The sequence below is a fragment of the Mustela nigripes genome, chromosome 14 (genome assembly GCF_022355385.1).
Source record: "Mustela nigripes isolate SB6536 chromosome 14, MUSNIG.SB6536, whole genome shotgun sequence".
In the NCBI taxonomy this organism is placed as follows: Eukaryota; Metazoa; Chordata; class Mammalia; order Carnivora; family Mustelidae; genus Mustela; species Mustela nigripes.
This window is the reverse complement of record NC_081570.1, coordinates 36,922,682-36,944,062: the sequence shown is the minus strand read 5'-3', so window position 1 is coordinate 36,944,062 and position 21,381 is coordinate 36,922,682. Positions and strand designations below refer to the sequence as shown.

Sequence of the window (21,381 nt, the reverse complement as noted above, 5' to 3'; positions counted from 1 at the left end):
CCCCCCCCCCCCCCCCCCCCCCCCGGCCTGGGATGATTTTAGGACCCCAGATCATTATCTGAGCTGAAATCTGGAGTCGATTGCTCAACCAACTGAACCACCCAGACGCCCTTCTCTTGGTTAGTTTTATACATTTTTCAGGATAGTGTTTTAGGGACACCTGGGTGGCTCGGTCCACTAAACGTCTGCCTTTGGCCAAGGTCTTGATCCCAGCGCCCTGGGATCCAGTCTCCCAGTGGGGCTCCTTGTTCAGTGGGGAGCCTGCTTCTCCTTTGCCTGCTGCTGTGCTTGCGCGCTCTGACAAATCTTTTTTAAAAAAGTGTTTTAACTCCCTCAAAAGAGTGGACGCTTATTCAGAACAATACAACCTGTAGATGCATCTCACACCTTGACGCTCCCATATTGCTCAGGAAACTAACATAAGTTAAATATAGTGGAAAGGTAGGTGCCATTACAAATCATCACTCTGCACTAACTAGCTATGTGATTTCTAACATTTCCTCCCTTGTTGAATAGGGATAATAATACCCACTTTGGCTGTTGGAGGACAATCATATAAAATAATGGTGGAGAAAGCTCAATTACTAACATTAGTTGTAGAAACTAAGAATAAATGGTTTATAAATTTAAATCACGTTTCTTTTTTACTCAACGGTAAGGAACTAAAACTTTTTGTTGTTATTGAGAGGAGTCTTCTTCGTTAAGAAACTAGAAGGAATCGAACTTCCCTCCCTTTTGTCCATTTAAGTAGAAAGTTTTGTCCGCTTTTAATCGCCCGGCGACAATCTGGAAAAGAGCACTTCCGACTTCCTCTGGCACTCCCCCATCCACCAGCTTGGGCTTGTCATTGCGCGTGCGCAAGGTCCACCCCACCCCGGAACTTAACCGTTGACCAAAATGTAGTGTTTAAATCCTCCGGTATTGATCCCGGAGAACGGGTGGCGCACTCTTTTCTCCAATGAGGCTTGGCATTGGCCAAGCGCCGGATTGGTGCGGAGAGCTGATTGGCTGGTGTAGCATGACGTCGGCGGCGACCGTGCGTGTTGCTTCTGGCACCGCCCCTGCCCCTGACGGGTCGGATTTCTGACCAGTCAGTAGGCGCGGCGCGGGCTTCGGTTTCGCGAGGCTGTTTGCCGCCTCGGTTCCCGCGACCCCAACGTCCCGGAGGCGGGGCGGAGGCGGCGGAGGCGCTCCTTGGAGGCGACCGCTGTTCCGGCCCAACAAACAGACCCGGCTGGGCGGAGGAAGCAGTGAGTGGGGCTTTGTGTTCTGGATTCTCTCGAAGGGCGGCAGCGGAACTAGGTGGACGGTGGGAACTTTCAGGGCCCTTTGGTGGATTCAGCCCTCCTGGAGCCTGGGGCCGATGACGTGAAGGGAAACTAGTGGAAGAAATCAGTCAAGCGGACCACGAATTCCCTAGGAACGATTCCCTAGGAATCGTTAGGTATGTGAAAGAGGTTTGCCGTCGATAACGTGGCGTTTAAAGGTGAAAGTTTGACGGCCGACGTGTGCTCGTTCCTGCATTCCTTACTTTCCGCTCATATGGCTACGTAGTGAAGGGGTCAGTTCAAGTTTGAAGTCCGTGGTCTCCTGGGAATAGTGTGTCAACAATACAGTGTGAAAATGCTATGTGTGGACGCAGGCAGTGGTCACATCACTATGGTGTCCAGGAGATGGTTTTTACAGAGCAAAGGACATTCGATTGGGATTGTGAAGGATGATGATTTGTCAGGGCATTCCAAGTCAGGGCAACAGGATGTGCAAAGGTGCTCAAACTCGGGGAACTGTAAGTAGTTCAATTTGGTTGGAATGTGGGATAAAGGGGGGGGGGGGGTAATAAGGTGGACCAGACTGTGAAGGTGCTTTCTTCTGTATATAAAGAAGAGCCATCAGCGCAGTTTTTTTTTTTTTTTTAGGATTTTATTTATTGGATAAAGACACATGGAGACAGGGAACACACACAGGGGAGTGGGAGAGGGGGAGGCAGGCGCCCTGCTGAGCAGGCAGCCCGATTTGGGGGCTCCATCCCAGGACCCTGAGACCACGACCTGAGCTGAAGGCAGACGCCTAACGACTGAGCCACCCAGGCGCCCCGAGCCATCAGCTTTTTCAGAAGGGAAAATAATGTCAGATATGCACAAATACCCTTCTGGGAACACTCTGGGACCTTTCAGTAAATCTGGTGAGTCAAGAAATAAGGTCCTAGAGATGTTAAAACAGAATATATATCGGGAAACAGGGAGAAAGGGGAGGTAAGGATAACTTGAGGGTTTCCATCTTGATAAAGGATGATGCCATTATCTGAGGAGGGTATGTTTTGCTAGGTATAGGTGTTATGTGGTTTTAGTTTCACTGACTTTAATTGCTTGCGTGATGCTGTCAGAATAAACTCATGTATTCTTTTAAAATGAGAAATAGATCAACATCATCTTTTTATCCTCATACATAAAGGAAGAAGAGACAAATTTGGAGCTTTAAGACTCTTTCATTTATTGAAGTAAAATGGCATTTTATATACTTCTTGGAGTTACAGTTATTGATCTGAATACTATTATGCGTGACAACCAAATGACATAGAAGGGCTTTCAAGATTAAAGCCTTCATTCCATAGATGATGCATGAAGTCCAGATATCTCCAAGAGAGACTTTTTAGTCAACCTTACAAGAGCACTTTAAACAAGATTTTCTTCTAGTCAATAATTTCAGCCTCTGGCTTTATCTGAAAAATCTCTTCTGCACATGCATTAATAACTCTTTCCTCCCTTATCTTGCTTCAGACAGTTCCTTCTTGCTAGAATTGAAGGGCCTAAAGAAGGCTAAGACCTAATAAAATAGTAAAGGAAATACTGAACAGTAAAGAAAAGACTATGAGCTATGTATTTTCCTTTGATAATATTTAGATGGAGCTATCCAGTGGGCACTTTAAAATACAGGTTTGAAACTGAGAAGAGAGGTGAAAACTGAGTTTGCTTTGTACAGTATAATGGGAATGGATGAGAAGTACCCAGAGAGAGCATGTGAGACCAAAAAAGGACCACCGATTCTGTAGGGAAACAAGTCTGTTTGTAGGGATTCAGTATTTGTCTTCCATGTCCAGAAGATTTAAGGTTTGTTAACTACATTACAGATTCAATAAATATCTAGTTTGTTGTTCCTATGTACTGTTCTGCAGTTTTCTAAATATTATGAGGCTTTCGGCCAAAATTTCATATATTAAAAACTGTGCTGCCCAGATTAATATTAACATTAGTTTATAGGCAGAATGACTATAAAGTATGAAAATGATCAGAATCCACAACCATTTTCTCTTACTAATCTATAGATGAAGGTACTTCATACAAGTAACCAATTTTTTTTTTTACAAGTAACCTAATTTTGTCTGTACTGTTAATATGTGGTTAAATCAGGTTTCTTCTTCTTTTTTTTAATCATTCATTAGTAACATTCTCTTTACTTTTTTAGGATTCTGAGTATTTGAAATCGAATACATAATTCACCAACTGTCATGGAGCCTACATCTTCTCTTGCAGGGCCCCAGATGAATACCAGGTATAGAAGCATTTTTACAAAATGTTTTTTTCACTGCTTCTCATAACTTGGGAAGATAGGTTGGAATAGAAACAAAACAAAATAAAACTTTCAAATCAGGAAAATCCGGATCCACATCCCATCTGTACCACTTGGTAGGTGGGTGACCTTGATCAGGTTAATTAACTTCTGTAAGCCTCAGTTTTCTCATCTGTAAATGGGAGATAGTAATCTCTATGTAACAGAAATTATTATGAAGGATTAAGTAAGATTACTAAGGTAAAGGATCTGGCACACAGTAAGCGCTTGGTAATGTTAGTTTTATTCCTACCTTCCCTTTTCTGGTTTCACAGAGCATCTTTATTAATGGGAAATAGAACCTGAGCTCTTGAGGCTAAAAATCATATACATATTTATTTACCTCCTAGACAAATGAGAAAGTGGTTGGGTTCCTTCCCTTGTCTAAACCCTAATCCTCGATGGAAGATTTCACACTGGATATACCAAGTTTCTTTAAATGTCCCTAAGCTTTTCCCCACTCATGTAGAATGGGAAGGAGGAGCTTGCCACCTGTCCTCTAATTTTCTCAGTCTGTCAGTACTGTAGGGATAAGGCAGATTGGCTTGTGTTATTTAGCTGTTTGGATCATTTATCGTTCTTTCTTTTCCCTCGAGAAAGGGACAATTATTGCTGACATGTGAATTTTTTTTCTTCTAAGCTATAATTATATCCGTGAGTTTCCTTCATTCTCTGTACTTTTCTTTTGTACCAGATGTTTTTGATGAAGACAATGGGAAACGTGACCCAAAGAGGCTATCATATTTCTTTTGTTTAATTTTGGCCCTTCTGTTTTATCCTATTAGTACTTCTTATTCTTTGAAAATTTGTCAACTTCTTTTCTTTGAAGGAACTTGTTGCATTTGCAACAAGTCAATTACATTATCTTTTCTATTTTATTTTTGGGTCAAATTCATTCCTTTCATTCTAGGGAGGATAATATACTCATTTAATTTAAATTGATTATTCCTGATATATCCAACTTAGTTTTTTTACTTATTTAATGATTTTTGGTTTTCTTTTTTTTTTTTTTTAAAGTAAGAGAGAGAGAGAAAGCACAAGGAGGAAAGAGGGAGAGGGAGAAACAGACTCCCCACTGAGGGGGGAGCCTGACCTGGGGCTTGATCCCAGGACCCCAGGATCATGACCTAAGCATGACGCAGACCGTTAACTGACCATCGTTAACTTAGTTAACTGACCGTTAACTAAGCCACCCAGGTGCCCCGACCTCTGGTTTTCAATAATCTCTGGGCTGAGAGCAACAGTTCTGAATTACTTAGGGGTTGCAGACCACTTTGAATATCTGATAGCATGAATCCCCCTTTTATATGATAAAAACTTATATACATACATGTAAAATTTTTGCCACATTTCAAGATGTTTCTATTTCCCCTGCCTCTAAAGTCTACTGTGTACCTTAGTTTAAGAAAACGACTAATAACATTTATTGTTCATGTGTCAGGTGCTGTGCTAAGCACATTATGTGCATTATTCTTATTTAATCCTTATAACAAACCTATGAGGTATAGGTACTATTATTATCTTCATCCCCCTGCCTTTTTTTTTTTAAATGAAGAAACTGACATAGAGAGATTAACCAATCCAAAATTATATGGTTGGTAAGTGATACGGGGCAGGATTTAAACCTGATGTGACTTCTACTTTAAACCCTTTACATATATGGACTCATTTAATATTCAGTGTAACTGCCTGGAGATACAGATACAAGTATTACTTGTTTAACAGATGAGGAAACTGAGGCACAGAGACATTTAATAATGTGAGAAAGGTCACAGAGCTAGCAGATTTTGAAGCGAGTTTTCAGACCTAAGCAACTGATTTCCAGACATTTTGCCTTCCCCACCTCATTGTGCTGCCTCTCACCAACTGTTAAGTGATAAATATATTAAATATAGAAACAGATAAACTCACAAGCTTTGTGACCTTGAACAGATTTCTCAATCTCAGACTATGTCCTTATTTCAAAAAAGGGAGATTAAAGAACCTTCTTATAGATATTATGAGCTCAGATCAGACATGGGATCAGACATGGATTTGAAAGCACACAGCTAGGAGTAGTGGTGGAGTCAGAAATAGAACCCAGGTTTTAAATCTCTATACCATTCAGCTTCTGGAAGTATAAGTTTTGAAATCAGCCACACTTAGATTTAGAGCCCACCTTTGCTACTTTAATTATTGTATAAAGTTAGGAAAGTTACTGTTTGCTATCTATAAAATGGATAATAAAGTGGTTCTGGAGCAGTTTTAGTGAGAAATTTTGTGTATGTAAAGTGCCTGCTGGGATGCCTGATACATAGTAGGTGACCAGTAAACAGTCTAGTTTTATAGTTGAGAAGCTTCATTAGATGATATAAGAAAGTAAGATTTAGAATGAGATATTCTTAAAACATGATATGATAAATAATCTTTCAGTTCAGCTTTTGTGAATAGTCTACTACCATGCAAATATATTGGTGTAGTTAACTCCCTGTCATAGCTTTCTTGCTTTAATTACATGGGACTTTGGCTGATATCTTTTCCTCAGTTCTTTCTCTCCATTGTTTCTTATGGTTTTCTCATGTTGCTCACTTACGTAAAATAAAAACTTTATGATTGTGTTCTGTATGACTTAACATTGAAACCTTGCTTTACGCTGTATCTAGGATGTTTGCTTAAGGAATTACTTATTATGCTGTCCTTTTGATGCTTCGGTAACAATTAAACTGAAGTGATAGGTCCCAAGTTTAGAAACACTGAAAAATTAAGACTATATTAAGTTCTTGTGCTTTTCATAATTTTATTGGATATTATCTAGGAATTAGTTCAGAAGGATAGAATTTTAAATTTAAATTTTAATGTCATTTCATGGTTTATACTTTTTCTCTGTTACTTAATGAAGATATTATAGGATTGATTCTTATCTTTTTTTTTTTTTAAAGATTTTATTTATTTATTTGACAGATCACAAGTAGGCAGAGAGGCAGGCAGAGAGAGAGGAGGAAGCAGGCTCCCTGCTGAGCAGAGAGCCCGATGCGGGACTCGATCCCAGGACCCTGAGATCATGAAGGCAGCGGCTTAACCCACTGAGCCACCCAGGAGCCCCGATTCTTATCTATTTATTTATGTATTCATTCATTCATTCATTCGTCTATTGTCTTTTTTTTTTTAAAGGTCAATCCTGAATTAGCTATATAACCCCCAAAATGAAGTTTTTTTTTTTTATTTTTAAGATTTTGTTTATTTGACAGAGAGAGATCACAAGTAGACAGAGAGGCAGGCAGAGAGAGGAAGGGAAGCAGGCTCCCTGCTGAGCACAGAGCCCGATGCGGGGCTCGGTCCCAGGACCCCGAGATCATGACCTGAGCCAAAGGCAGCGGCCTAACCCACTGAGCCACCCAGGCACCCCCATCTATTGTCTTTTTATTTTAAGTAGCTTCCATGCCCAATATGGGGCTTGAATTCACAACTGTGAGATCAGGGGTCACGTGCTCTACCAACTGAGCCAGCTAGGTGCCTTTTCCCACTCTTTTTAAGAAACGTGTGTATGTAAATTTATGTAAGCATAGGGGAAAAAAAAAAGGACAGGAAAAAGCTATACCTAAATTTTGAGTGCTTCTTTTCTTTACTTTTTTTTTTTTTTTTTAAAGATTATTTATTTATTTATTTGACAGATAGAGATCACAAGTAGGCAGAGAGGCAGGCAGAGAGAGGAAGGGAAGCAGGCTCCCTGCTGAGCAGAGAGCCCAATGCGGGGCTCGATCATGGATAGATCAGGATCATGACCTGAGCTGAAGGCAGAGGCTTTAACCTAACACTGATCCACCCAGGCACCCCGAGTGCTTATTTTCTTAATAGTATATTTACAAGGATTTTTCTTTTCTTTCTTTCTTTTTTTTTTAACTTCCTAAAAATATTTTTAAGTTTTAAAAAAACTAACATAAGTAGTTTGAAAAGCTTCATCATTTAATGTTAAACTGCTTCTTATAAAATTTCTGCTAAGTTTGCTTTTCATTGTGTTTTGATTTAAACATTTTTTTGTTTAAGGTTTCCTTCAAGCAGGATGGTACCTTTCTACTTTCCTCCATCAAAATATGCACTTTGGAACCCAATACCAATTGGAGATTTCATCTACTTACACCTCAATTACTACAGGTATGTTTCTCTTTTCAAATCAAACCAGTAGAAACAGGAATCAAAAGGATGTGTAAGCTTTGAAAATATGGAGCTACAACCTATATAAAACCATCATCATACTAATAGAATAAAGTACAATAATGATGTACAGATGAAAGAATGGGTTTTAGAAAATATATTAATATTTTTGCATTTTTGATCACCACATTAAATTATTTGAAATATTAAAAAAAAAAAAGGATGTGTAAGGCAAAGTTGATTACTATAACTAATTCCTTTTTTTTTTAAACTTTTCCATTCAGAAACTCTGCTCAAACTATCTCTTACTGCTTCTTAGATCTATTTCTTGTGCTTTTGAGAAGTAATCTTAATTTCACTGTTAAAATGGTCTGCAAGTCTAAATTTCTAAGTATTATAGGAATTCAAGAGACAAACTATAATAAAAACTGGAAGGGTTTTTGATCGTGCTTTAGCATGCTGTCTTTGTAAAACATTGAGAAGACTGAACTTACTTTAAGTGAATAGATCATGTTAGAATATAAATCATGGTTAGGGCAGGATCTTGAAAGAAAGATATAAAAACTTAAGCTTAAAGAAATAGAAAATAGAGATCCACTATGATTTTGTGTATAAGGGAGTTATTTGTTGAAAGCAGAATTCTAAGAAGGATAAGTCATAATGGGGAAAACCTGGAGTTAACTTAGCTGTGAGATGGTTTTCTGTAATCTAAGCAACATCGATTTATGCCCTAGTGGTTTGTTTAAAGTGCTGTAACTGGAGTCAAACTGCCTGGAGGGTCAAATCCTGATTCTATCACTTCTTATTTATGCAACTTCAGTAAAGTAGGCAGGGATCAGTTTCTTTATTTAGAAAATGGAATAATGATACCTGTTTCGTAGCACTCTTGTTGGGATTAAATGAGACAGGCTCTGTAAAGAAGCAGTTGGCATGGTGCCTGGAACATAGGAAGCATTCAATAAATGGTTGCTATTATCAGGGTTTGGAGCAATGTAGCAGTATTAAGATCAAAAGGAAAGAATGAAACAAGGCTTTTTAAAGAAATAGCTTATAGTATTCAATGATGGATTCAGTGGAACTAAAGGAGAGATACAAGTCAAAACATACTGAAGTTCTAAACCAGTTGGCAGAGAAGGATAGTATCACTGATTAAAAAAAAACAAAATAGTCTTGTGGGAGTGCATGGGTGGCTCAGTTCGTTAAGCATCTTCGGCTCTGGTCACGGTTTCAGGGTCCTGGGATGGAACCACACACATCAGGCTTTCTGCCCAGCAGGGAGTCTCCTCCCTTTCTCTGCTCACACTCTGTCTCTCTCAAATAAATAAATAAAATCTTTTTTTTTTTTTTTTTAAGATTTTACATATTTATTTGACAGAGATGCAGCGACTGAGGGAACACGAGCAGGGGGAGTGGGAGAGGGAGAAGCAGGCTTCCCGCTGAGCAGGGAGCCCAATGTGGGGCTCATTCCCAGGAGCCTGGGATCATGACCTGAGCCTAAGGCAGACACTTAACAAGTGAGCCACCCAGGGGCCCCAATAAATAAATCTTTTTTTTTTTTTAAGATTTTATTTATTTACCTGAGAGAGAGAGTGAGAGATAGAGCATGACAAAAGGAGAGAGTCAGAGGGGGAAGCAGACTCCCCACTGAGCAGGGATCCCGATGAGGGAAATGATCCTGGGACTCCAGGATCATGACCTGAGCTGAAGGCAGTGGCTTAACCAACTGAGCCACCCAGGCGCCCCCAATAAATAAAATCTTAAAAAAAAAAAAAAAAAAAACCAATAGTCTTGTGGAAGTTTAATTAAATATTTCTTAGACTTGTTCATTCTTTTCTTGATGTCTCTTGACCTTTTACATTTTCTATTGTTATCTTTCTGAGCTACAATGTGGGTGATTTTTTCTTCAACTCTACTAATTTTCTCTTTAGGTGTACTTAGCCATCTAACCTGTATGTTTGGGTTTTTTTACATGTTGGAAGTATTCCATATATATCAAAGATTGTTTATAATATATATGCAGAATTTATAGGATAATAAAAATTCATGTACCTATCCCCTGTTCATTATATTGATTTTTAAATTGATTATATTTTTATTTCTGCAAGTTCTTTGTGGTTCTTTTTCAAATTTGCCTCATCTTTTTTTTTTTTTTTTTTTTAAGATTTTATTTATTTATTTGCCAGAGAGAGAGAGCACGCACAGGCAGGCCGAGTGGCAGCAGAGGCAGAGGGAGAAGCAGGCTCCCTGCCAAGCAAGGAGCCCGATCCCAGGATGCTGGGATCATGACCTGAGCCGAAGGCAGCTGCTCAACCAACTGAGCCATCCAGGCATCCCTGCCTCAACTTTTTTGATAGTATCTAGTTCCTTGCTCATATATTGGAGTCCCTTTTATATATCTTTACACCTTCTTTTTCTTTTATTTAAAGATTTTATTTATTTATTTGACAGAGATCACAAGTAGGCAGAGAGTCAGGCAGAGAGAGGAAGGGAAGCAGGTTGCCCGCTGAGCAGAGAGCCCGATGCAGGGCTCGATCCCAGGACCCTGAGATCATGACCTGTGTAGAAGGCAGAGGCTTTAACCCACTGAGCCACCCAGGTGCTCTACACATTTTAATCATAGTTTTATATATTCTACATTCAATAATATTAGAATCCAAAGTCCATAGACCATATGTAAACAAACAGATGTGGTATTGCAACCAAATCTTATTTATAGAAACAGGAGGTTAGCCTCATAGTTTCTTAAACCTTGCTCTGGTTTGTGAAGTTAAGCAAAAGCTCAGAGAACGACTATAACTTCAGTGTCTGCTTAACTTCAGTTCTGGTTTCCAGGCAGCTCTCCCTACACACCCCGAACTCCTGCCCATCTTTGACCCTAGGATTTCTCAACAGTGATTTTTATGTACATATTAAAAAATGTGTGTTATATTTTAGGCAGCATTTCATGGCAGGAGGGTTTTTTAGGATATCAGACCTACCATATTCATAAAAGGCTTTTGTTATTTTTCAGAAATCCAAAGCTTGTAGTAACTGAAAAGACCGTCCGACTTGCTTGTCGTCATGCTAAGCAGAATAAAAAAAGCCTGCCATGCTTTTTACTTGGTTCTCTCGTAGTAGATGAAGGTAATATACTTTAAAAAAATATTTTTGTAACTATAATAGAATTTGTGTTTCAAATTCAGCTGATTGTTATAATGTTCTTTATACTAATTTTCTTTGCAATAGACCAAGTTTATAAAGGTAAGTAAAACTTCATACTATCTATCACAGACTTCACTGGTCAGGTAGAAGAATATGTATGGGAGCCATTTTTTAAAATAAGAGCTTAGTGTACTATTAGTATGAACAAAATACTTTGTTATAATAGTAGGCTTACTTGGTTGATTTCAAATTTTTATTGTCATGTCATAAATTTTATTTATAATAACTGCTGTTTTGTTCTTCAGATGAAGAAAGTGTGACATTGACAGTAGATCGTTTTGATCCTGGTAGAGAAGTACCTGAATGCTTAGAGAGAACCCCTACTGCTTCTCTTCCTGGGGACTTTGTGATTCCATGCAAAATTCATACTCATGGACTTTGTTCAAAAGAATTAATAGTCCATGATGCAGATGACTTCAGTTCAGCTTTTAAGGTGAGATACACTGATAACTTGATTATTCTTAACTGAACCCAAGTATCAAATTATGGGTATTATGTTGTATTTCAATAAACCCATATTTAACAAGTATTTTTAATTAATTTCTGATTGAATGATTGTTGCTAAAATATGATTAAATATGGTTTCTGAAGGCAAGAATTCTAGGGAGGTAATATGTATGGGTAGTTTTCCAGAAGGGAAGGCAATATGATCAAGATAACAAAATGCAAGATGTGCTCAAGGTAATATTAAGGGTATAGATTTTTGCTGCATTTGTGGATAATCAGACTGGACTATTAGTTTGGCCAGATTGTAGAGCCTTGTCTGCCAGGCTAAGGAATTTGAACTTTGTTATATGGGCTATGTAGAGTTATTGAAAGTTTCTGAAAGAGAAAATGCTATTAAATCAAGGATAGTTAATCGATAGGGCAGCCTGACTGAAGTTAGAGTAGGTAGGCCAAGTCTGTAGTCAGACGTGTGTTCGAGAATGTGTATTAGCCTGGAGTAGAGTGGTAGCAGAATGTCTAGGAAGGACACAGTGGGCCTGAGCAACTATGCAGGAAGAACTGACTTGACAATTTGTGGAAATAAGAAAATAATTAAAGAAGAATGGACTTTAGATTTTCTTAGTTGAGTTGGAGTTAGTTTACATCTGTTTTTTTCATGTGATGAATGTTTGCTGAAAGTGACATTCTCTAATAAGAATTTTAAATGCTGCTGGGACATCTAAGTTGGCAATATGTAATGGAACTTGGTATATTAAATCTTACTTCCTTTGACATAATTATTCATGTAACTTTTTGGTCACATGGAAAAAAATCAGAATTGAAATGTTACAAATCAGAAATTGTTTAATTTTATTAGATCAAGATGTATATATGTTGTACCAGTATGAAGCAGAACATTCAGAGATACAGACAAATTTCAAAGTTTTAAAGTAATTATATAATATTGATTCCTCAGGCTCTGCAGCACCATGTATGTAGCAAAGATTCCTTGGATTGTGGTAAACTGCTTTCCCTAAGAGCTCATATCACTTCCAGGGAAAGTTTGGACATTGTGGATTTGGATTTGCATTGGGCAGCAGTAACTCTGGCAAACACCTTTAAGTGCACACCTATAAAGCCCATCCCCATTATTCCAACAGCTCTGGCAAGAAACTTGAGTAGTAATCTGAATATTTCTCAAGTTCAAGGTACCTATAAATCTGGGTAAGTAAGAGATAAATTAATTTTAAATATTGGTTAAATTAGTATGTTTTCATGGTATTCACATCATATGAAATATTTGTGCATTCAGTTTATATGCCAAAGATCTATGGTGGCTAGATAAATATCCAAGGAAAGTGAAAAAAGAAGTTGTTCAGTTTATTTGAATATAGTTCAGAGTTGTGGGCTTATCATCCCCGGAAAAATAAATGGTAAAATTTATATTTAAAATTGATTGTATTTTGTGATTTGAAATTAGGAGGCATTATCCTCTGTGTCATTTTGCCCTTTGTATTTTGCCTACGTTTGGGTTGTTGTCTGTCTTTTTTTTTTTTTTTTTTTTTTAAAGACTATGAGCCTACAGAGGCTGAAAATTTTTTTATTACTTGCTTGTTTTATTACTTGTTTTAATTGTGAATAATGAGCATGGCAGAGAGAGAAAGGAGATAGCTAAATAAAATTCGTAGTACTCTTGCTTAGCAAATTGTCAACCACTTGAGGGTGGAGTTCCCCCACACAGCTGGAGCAGCATCCTCTCCAGCTTTCTGTCACCACTCTTAGTTTCTTAGGACGTGGAAGCCAAATTGCATGCTTTCTGACCCTCAGCAGGGCTGCTTCCCTGAATCCTCATCCACTTTCTTTATCTATTGTCTACTGAGCTAGATTAACAATGGAAGCACCCTCCGCTTTAAAGTCTAAGCAACTCACTTCTGGTTTCCTTTCCCACTGACTCCACCCTAGTTCCTGTTAGGTCTCTAGAGCTGAAAATGTTTGCCAAGATACACTCAACTGCAAGTCCAGTCCTCTAAAAATGTCTCTTCAAAAGAGGAAAAGAAAAAGAGAGGGTTTTCTTTTCAGAGAGTCCCTGGAATAGCAAGAAAAGTCCTATTTTTGAGTCCTGCATGCTGACCAGAGCAACGTTCTGGTTGGAGTGGTACAAAGGGAAAAGTGTGTATGTTCCAATATCATGGCCTGGTCAAAGGTGTTATTGATCAAGTGTTTGAATTAAGTGAAACATTTAATTCTCTAGGAGTAATAAGTGCTATTCAGTTGGGACATGGGAATTTTTTTAAAAAATTAACCAAAAAATTAGTTTTTCTTAGTACCCATGCCCATCTACTAGTGAAGTATGAATTTATCCTTCTTTAAATTTTCCTTCTGTGACCCCTTGGCGTGTTAGCAGTAACCCAAGATGTTCAATATTCTATCTAATTACCTGTCTTCCTTGCCCCTTCTTACCTAGAATTATCTAATTTGTGACATTGTCCTTTTCCTTGACCACTTTCATTCATTTACCTTGACAGTTTTTAGGATCCATTATAGAAGAGGTATTGTGTTAGACACTGGAATTAAATAGATAAAAACTATATTTGTTGTTCATAAAGTATATTAATATATAAACATGATGCAGATAAATATAATGGGAGTTTTTATACAGTGCAGGGAAAGCAGGAAGGTGTGTCCAAACTCCCTGGGAAAGTCATGGAAAGCTTGAGCTAGTTCTTTTAAAGAATAGGAATTTATCAGATGGTCAAGGCAGAAGAGCTTTCAGAGCAGGTTTTTTTTTTTTTTTTTTTTTTTTAAATCTTAAGTAATCTCCACACCCAATGAGAGACTCTAATAACTCAACCTTGAGATCAAGAGTCAGGTGCTCTTCTGACTGGGCCAGCCAGGTGCCCCAGATGTCATTTTTTTTTTCTAAGATATTATTTTTAAGGAATCTTTACACACAACATGGTCTTGAACCCACAACCCCAAAATTAAGAGTTGTATGCTCTATCAACTAAACCAGATAGGTGGCCCTAAGTATCATTATTGATCCATAAATCTCCCTGCCAACTCAGGCTTAATCATCTTGTCACATGGTCTGATACATTCTTTATCTTTGTGTTTTAGGGTTATTATAGCAATAAAATATATCCTCAGTGGTACTATTAAGACTGTATATCACTAATAGCATCATTTTGAAGTACAAGTATTTGTGCATCATTGAAGCACAAGTATTGGAACTAGCAAACTTTCTAACCTTTTCATTTTTGTGTTTTAAAGCCATAATGATGAAATTAACCTTTTTTTTTTTTTTTTGAGAGAGTGAGTGAGATACGGGGGTTGGTGTGTGGGAGTGTGAGGGGCAGAGGAAGAGGGAGGGATAGAGGAGAGAATCGTAAGCAGGTTCCATGCCTAGCGTGGAGCCTGATGCAGGGCTCAATCTCACAGCCCTGAGATCATGACCTGAGCTGGTATCTAGAGTCCCAACACTTAAGTGACTGAGCCATTGAGGCACCCAAACTCTTGACAATTCTATAGTTTTTCATATTCTTAAAACTTATTGTCAATAATAGGGGCAACTAGCTGGCTCAGTTGGTGGAGCATATGACTCTTGATCTTGGGGTCTTGAGTTCAAACCTCACACTGAGTGTGGCGATTACTTAAAAAATTAACTTTAAGCTACTGTCAATAATAAATGTAATAACAAAGTTTAAATGTGATATAATGTCCTTTTAGGAAAAAGTGAATTTTGGCATCTCTCATAATGGTTCCAACGTTCTTTGATAGTGGTTGGAAGAGTATAGTGCATGGAAAATTGAATATATCTCACATAATTTAGCTTTGTTAGTGAGAAGTCACATCTGTTGCAGTCTTTTCAAGTCACCGAGATGCTTGAACACTTCTAGTAACAGGAAATTCACTTCTCCCTGGGAAACCTATTTGAATATGAAATTGCCTTGATTTTAATATTCCTGATTAAAATAAGTGGATACCTTTTTTTTTTTTAAGATTTTATTTATTTATTTGACAGACAGAGATCACAAGTAGGCAGAGAGGCAGGCAGAGAGAGAGAGAGAGAGGAGTAAACACTGCAGAGTAGAGAGCCCGATGTGGGGCTTGATCCCAGGACCCTGGGATCATGACCTGAGCTGAAGGCAGAGGCTTTAACACACTGAGCCACCCAGGTGCCCCAATAAGTGGATACTTTTAGAGCAAAACTTTTTTAAAAAAGGTGTATGGTCGTCAATTACTGTTTTAGTAGAAATTTTAAGATATTAAATCTCTTCAATCTCTTCCTCTTACTGGATTCTTTTTTTACATTTTGACCTATTTTCTCTGTGTGTGTGTGTGTGTGTGTGTGTGTGTGTGTGAAAACATTCATTTGAATCATTCCCTGCCTAAAATATGCTTCTCCAAGCCCTCAGATTATCTCTTTTAGGTAAAAAGTACATACTCTTAATTGTTTTTTACATGAATATCTTCTGTTTAGGTATCTCACCATGGATGAAACACGCAAATTGTTACTTTTGCTGGAATCAGATCCCAAGGTTTGTTCTCTACCATTAGTGGGAATGTAAGTATTATATATGAAAACTTTTTCAGCCACATATGTATTCAAATGTATATAATAAGCATGTTAATTAGTTGTACTATGAATAAATACTTAATATTTAGGTCAGCTTATAAAGCTACAAAGGCCAGTGATTTTTAAGCTTTCTTATTCTCATAGAAGAATCAGTTAAAACCAGATTTTGCTCAATCTTAGGAAGAACTCCAGTAAATAAAACATATAAAGTTGAATTCTTCTGATTGAAGTTGAAACCTTAGAACCCTGTTTCTTTAATCTTCATCACTATCCCCTGTCCTTAAAACACCTTGAAGAACACAGGGCTCAGAATAACACTTCAATATATACTTCCAGGCAGTTTTGTGGTAATTCCCTTTGGTGTTAATGGCTTTCTCTTTAGAGTTCATGGTTAATGACATTTAGACAGATTATTCAGTCAGAAATTTATGTTCTTTGAGTATTTATTGAGTGCTTACACTGTGCATAGCACTATATTTGGTACTGTGTTAGGATTTAAAGCTCTCCAAGAAATTTATAATCAAGGTGGAGCAACCAAATATATGTATATTCACAAGTAGGAAAATAATAAGGAAGTATATGATTTATTATAAAATGAGCGATATAGACAGTGAGCATTATTAGTATTCATTAGAGGGATTATAAGGGACATTTCCTTAAAAAAAGCAAACTTGAGGACGCCTGGGTGGCTCAGTGGGTTAAGCTGCTGCCTTCAGCTCAGGTCATGATCTTAGGGTCCTGGGATCGAGTCCCGCGTCGCCCCCGTCGGGCTCTCTGCTCAACAGGGAGCCTGCTTCCCTCTCTCTCTCTCTGCCTGCCTCTCTGTCTACTTGTGATCTCTGTCTGTCAAATAAGTAAATAAAATCTTAAAGAAGAAGAAAGAAAAAAAAAAAGTAAACTTGAGCTGGACCTTAAAGATTTTTGAATCATAGGAGGGAGGGGTCTGGTGGTATGTGCAGTTAAACAATGAGAATGTACAAATTTTCTGCAGACAACAAAGTCTTACAGTCTTTTTCCTGTGGTCCTTGTATTGGCTATGTGTTATACCAAGTGAAGAGCCTTGGGTGTTTGGGGCTACATATGTATGTTACAGCATTTAATCCTCTCAATAACGCTATAGTTTTAGGCTGCGTTAGCATTCTCCCCTAATTTAGCCCATTCTAGTTCAGACTAGTTTATTCTAATTGATTTTTGGTTTCATCTGTGTTATTAACCATTTTGTCTCCCACCATTTTCTTGTCCTCTGAAGTGGAAGAGGGCAGAGAGAAATATCTCTCTGTCTATATCTATATCTATATTTCTTTTAATTATTAGCATGGTCTGGTGTCCATAGATTTCTTATTTATGAGCTGTTTAATGTGTTGCTGGTGAATACCAAGACTCTCTGTTATATCACCTTGAGAAGAATGTAATCTAACGCACAGTAAGTATTAATTTGTAAGTGACTATACCTTTTAATTTGTATTTTTTCTTTTAGTTGGCTATCTGGAATTATACATATCTATAGTCCTCAGGTATGGGCTTGCTGCTTACGATACATGTTTAGTTCTTCTATTCAAGAAAGGCAAGTGATATTTTATATTTTATTTTGATCTTCTCCCTTTCATGTTTTATTGGTCTTGTTTAAAATTCATGCAGTGCCTTAACCTTTTATAATACTTACAGAATGGTAGAATAAGCACACTAAGAAAAACAAATCTTACATTAAATGGGAATAAAATCAGACAGAAAAGAAAAGGTTGCAGTATACATGGAAATGTGAAGAAATTCACTTGTCTAATCATAGTACTATAAGACAGAAGATACACTTTTCAGGTGTGGCGGGGTGGGGGGTACCTAGAGATCATCTACTATAGCATCCTATTTTATAAATAAAGAGATTAATTTTTAGTGAAGTGATTGAAAATGAGTTTGAATTTGTTGCCTTATATGTGTTTTATTAAGTTACACAGTGCTAATACTAGTACCATAAGAAATATTTGAGAAGAGATATTTAATTTTCTTTCCGGAAGTGAAGCACAAGTATTGGAACTAGCAAAGAAATTTTCTAACTTCAACTCCTCATTTAATCTTGTTATTTTGTATGTGATACCACCGTTTGCCTCTTAGCTTTTCATCTATTAAAATTTCCAGGCCTGTTTGTATCTACCTTGGGTAGCTATAATACCCATTTTTTTTTGTTTGTTTGCTTTTTTTTTTTTTAAGATTTTATTTATTAATTTGATAGAGAGAAATCACAAGTAGATGGAGAGGCAGCCAGAGAGAGAGAGATAGGGAAGCAGGCTCCCTGCCGAGCAGAGAGCCCGATGCGGGACTCCATCCCAGGACCCTGAGATCATGACCTGAGCCGAAGGCAGCGGCTTAACCCACTGAGCCACCCAGGCGCCCTACCCGTTTTTTTGTTTTGTTTTTTAAAGATTTTATGTATTTATTTGACACAAAGGGAGAGAGCACATGCATGCACAAGCAGGGGGAGAGGCAGGCAGAGGGAGAGGGAGAAGCAGGCTCCCTGACTGAGTCACCCAGGTGCCTCTATAATATACTTAAAAAAAAAACACAACTTTTTTTTTTTCAACTTTTTGAAAAGGTGGTACGAGTCTATGGCAATAAATCAAATATATGTAAAGATACTTAAGTTTCTCTTCTTCCCCCATATCTGCAGACCCTATTCCCAGAGACAGTCAGTATTAAATGTTAAATAGTGTCTTGTACTTCTTTCCTAAAATATCAGTGTGTAGACAGATATCACACTCTCCTATCACAAATAGGAGCATAGTGTTCTTTTCTGTATGTTGCTTTTTTTCTATCATTATACCTTAGAGGTCATTACATCTTGGCACATACAAATTTAGTCATATTATTTGACAGTTGAATAGAAAGTAAGATGTATTGGGATGCCTGGGTGACTCGGTCTGTTAAGCATCTGCCTTTGGCTCAGGCTATGATCCCAGGGTCCTCGGATCAAGTCCCACATTGGACTCCTTGCTCAGCAGGGAGCCTGCTTTCCCTCTGTTGGATGCTCCCTCTGCTTGTGCTTTCTTTTTCTGTCTCTGACAAATAAATAAATAAATAAATCTTAAAAAAAAATAAAGACTATGTAATATCTTAAAAACTAGTCCTTTTGCCTTTGCAGCAATTTTGTATATACATCTTTGTATACATATACATACACATATGTACATATATTAGCATATTTGTAGAATAAATTCCTAAAAGTGGTTTTTCTATGTCAAAAAATATGTAATTAAAATTTTTTTTCTTTTGGGGGCGCCTGGGTGGCCCAGTGGGTTAAGCCTCTGCCTTCGGCTCAGGTCATGATCTCAGGGTCCTGGGATCGAGCCCCACATCGGGCTCTCTGCTCAGCAGGGAGCATGCTTTCTCCTCTCTCTCTCTCTCTCTGCCTGTCTCTCCACCTACTTGTGATCTCTCTCTGTCAAATAAATAAACAAAATCTTTGAAAAAAAATTTTTTTTGTAATTTAAATTTTTATAGATATTGGCCTTCAAAGACTGCCAGTTTATAATCATTCCAACATTGTTTGAGAGTGCCTGTTTTCTCCATCCCCTCACTAGCACTGTTGGACAAAATATTTATTGAGCACCTACTGTATACCAAGCACTGTTCATGATATTGGGGATAAGCAGTAAACAAAGACCCTGCAAAGATAGGCAGTAAACAGAATAAGTAAAATAAGTAGTATTTTATAAGGTGATGAGTGCTGTGTAGAAAAATAAGCAGAGGAGGTAGATGTTGTGTGTCTGGATGGTAGTGATAGGTAAAGAGTTGAAATTTTGTTTTATTTATTTATTTTTTAAAGATTTAAAAAAAAATTTTTTTAAGTAATCTTTACACCCAAATTGGGGCTAGAACTTACAACCCCGAGATGAAGTGTCACATGCTCTACCGAAAAGAGTTGGTATTTTATTTTATTTATTTTTTTAAAGACTTTATCTACTTGACAGACAAGAGATCACAAGTAGGCAGAGAGGCAGGCAGAGAGAGCGAGGAGGAAGCCGGCTCCCCGCGGAGCAGAGAGCCCAATGTGGGGCTTGATCCCAGGACCCTGAGATCATGACCTGAGCCGAAGGCAGAGGCCTTAACCCACTGAGCCACCCAGGCACCCCAAGAGTTGATATTTTAAATAAGGTGATCAGGGAAGCAAAGGTTTGAGGGGAGGAGGTAAGCCATGTGGCCATCTGCAACAGCGTCCCAGTCAGAGGATACATTAAGTGCAAAGACTGTGGGTGAAAGATCACTTTGCATCTTCAAGAGACAGCAAGGAGGTTATGTCTGAGAGGAAGAAGGGGAGGGGAAAGTAGCAAACCTCAGAGAGGTAACTTTTGATCTTTACAAACCTGGTAAATGGGAAATCGTCTTTTCTGATTTTTATAACCTCTTTTGGGATCTTTACATTCATGTCTCTGGCCATTCTATTGGATTATGCATCTTTTTCACATTGCTTTGTAGTAGCTCTATTTCTCTTTCTCATTCTCTATATACATATATAGTATGTAAAGCACAGAAATGTACATTTATAAAAATGGGTGTGTGTATGTATGGTAGAGGTTATATAAATACAAAAATTTATGTGTATATGTATATGGCAAAGATTTTTTCCCCCAGACTGCCATTTTATTTAATTTTGGTTAACGATATTTTCCCAAACTTAACTTCTAAGTCAGATTATCGGTCTTCTTTTTCAGTCTTAGAAAGTAATTGCCCACTCAGGAATATTTATTGAAATAAAAAATCTCTTGTGTTTTCTTCAGGTACTTTTTGCAGTTCTACTTTTTATATTTTGTTTCACCTTTTCAAGATAATTAGTTTTATTTGCAATAAAACAAATATTCATTTTAGTATATTAGTACAACTGAGTTTTATTATCAGTGACTGGTCTTACTTTTAACTATTGACAGTAAATGCTAGGTAAAATTAGTTTTGAAACTCTTGTTAGTCTGTGTTCAGTCTGAAGCATTAGGCAATTTCTTTGATACCTGAACTCTTTAATTACTGCCAACTCTGTGAACCAAAGAGAAGTCAGCACTGCTCAGCATAGCTTAGGTTGGTGCTTTGCAACATTCTGAACAGTGGGCTTGTCTGACCCAAAAGAGGAGCTGAGCAGAACAGACATTCTGCCTCTACAACCCTCATTGCCCTGTTTTATTAATGTTGTAACGTATCCCCAAATTATCTTTCATTCAGTGTTTTACAAAGGAGAGACAACTCTTAAAAGGGTTTTATTTATTTTAAGGTTTTACTTGTTTGTTAGAGAGTACATGCAAGTGCGTGTATTGGGGGGAAGGGGAGAGGGAGAGAGACTCTCAAGCAGGCTCCGTGCTGAGCCCTTAGCCCAAAGCAGGGCTCCATCTCACAACCCAAAGATCACGATCTGAACCGAAATCAAGAGTCAGATGCTCAACGAGCTGAGCCACCAGGTGCTC

The 21,381-nt window shown here is 37.8% G+C and overlaps 1 protein-coding gene across 2 annotated transcripts in view; it reads left to right on the top strand.

Moving 5' to 3' along the window:
• The first annotated feature begins 1,028 nt into the window (after nt 1-1,028).
• STIL (STIL centriolar assembly protein) overlaps nt 1,029-21,381 on the top strand; it is a 74,266-nt gene continuing 53,913 nt past the window's right edge. The window contains exons 1-8 of one of the 2 annotated variants that reach the window (XM_059374656.1): nt 1,029-1,250; nt 3,463-3,549; nt 7,630-7,737; nt 10,748-10,860; nt 11,184-11,371; nt 12,341-12,588; nt 15,845-15,928; nt 17,418-17,504. In XM_059374656.1, the coding sequence (XP_059230639.1) occupies nt 3,506-3,549; nt 7,630-7,737; nt 10,748-10,860; nt 11,184-11,371; nt 12,341-12,588; nt 15,845-15,928; nt 17,418-17,504 (872 nt within the window). In that variant the 5' untranslated portion in view covers nt 1,029-1,250; nt 3,463-3,505. Of the gene's footprint in view, nt 1,445-3,462; nt 3,550-7,629; nt 7,738-10,747; nt 10,861-11,183; nt 11,372-12,340; nt 12,589-15,844; nt 15,929-17,417; nt 17,505-21,381 lie in introns of both variants that reach the window. The other variant, XM_059374655.1, reaches the window with a different exon arrangement.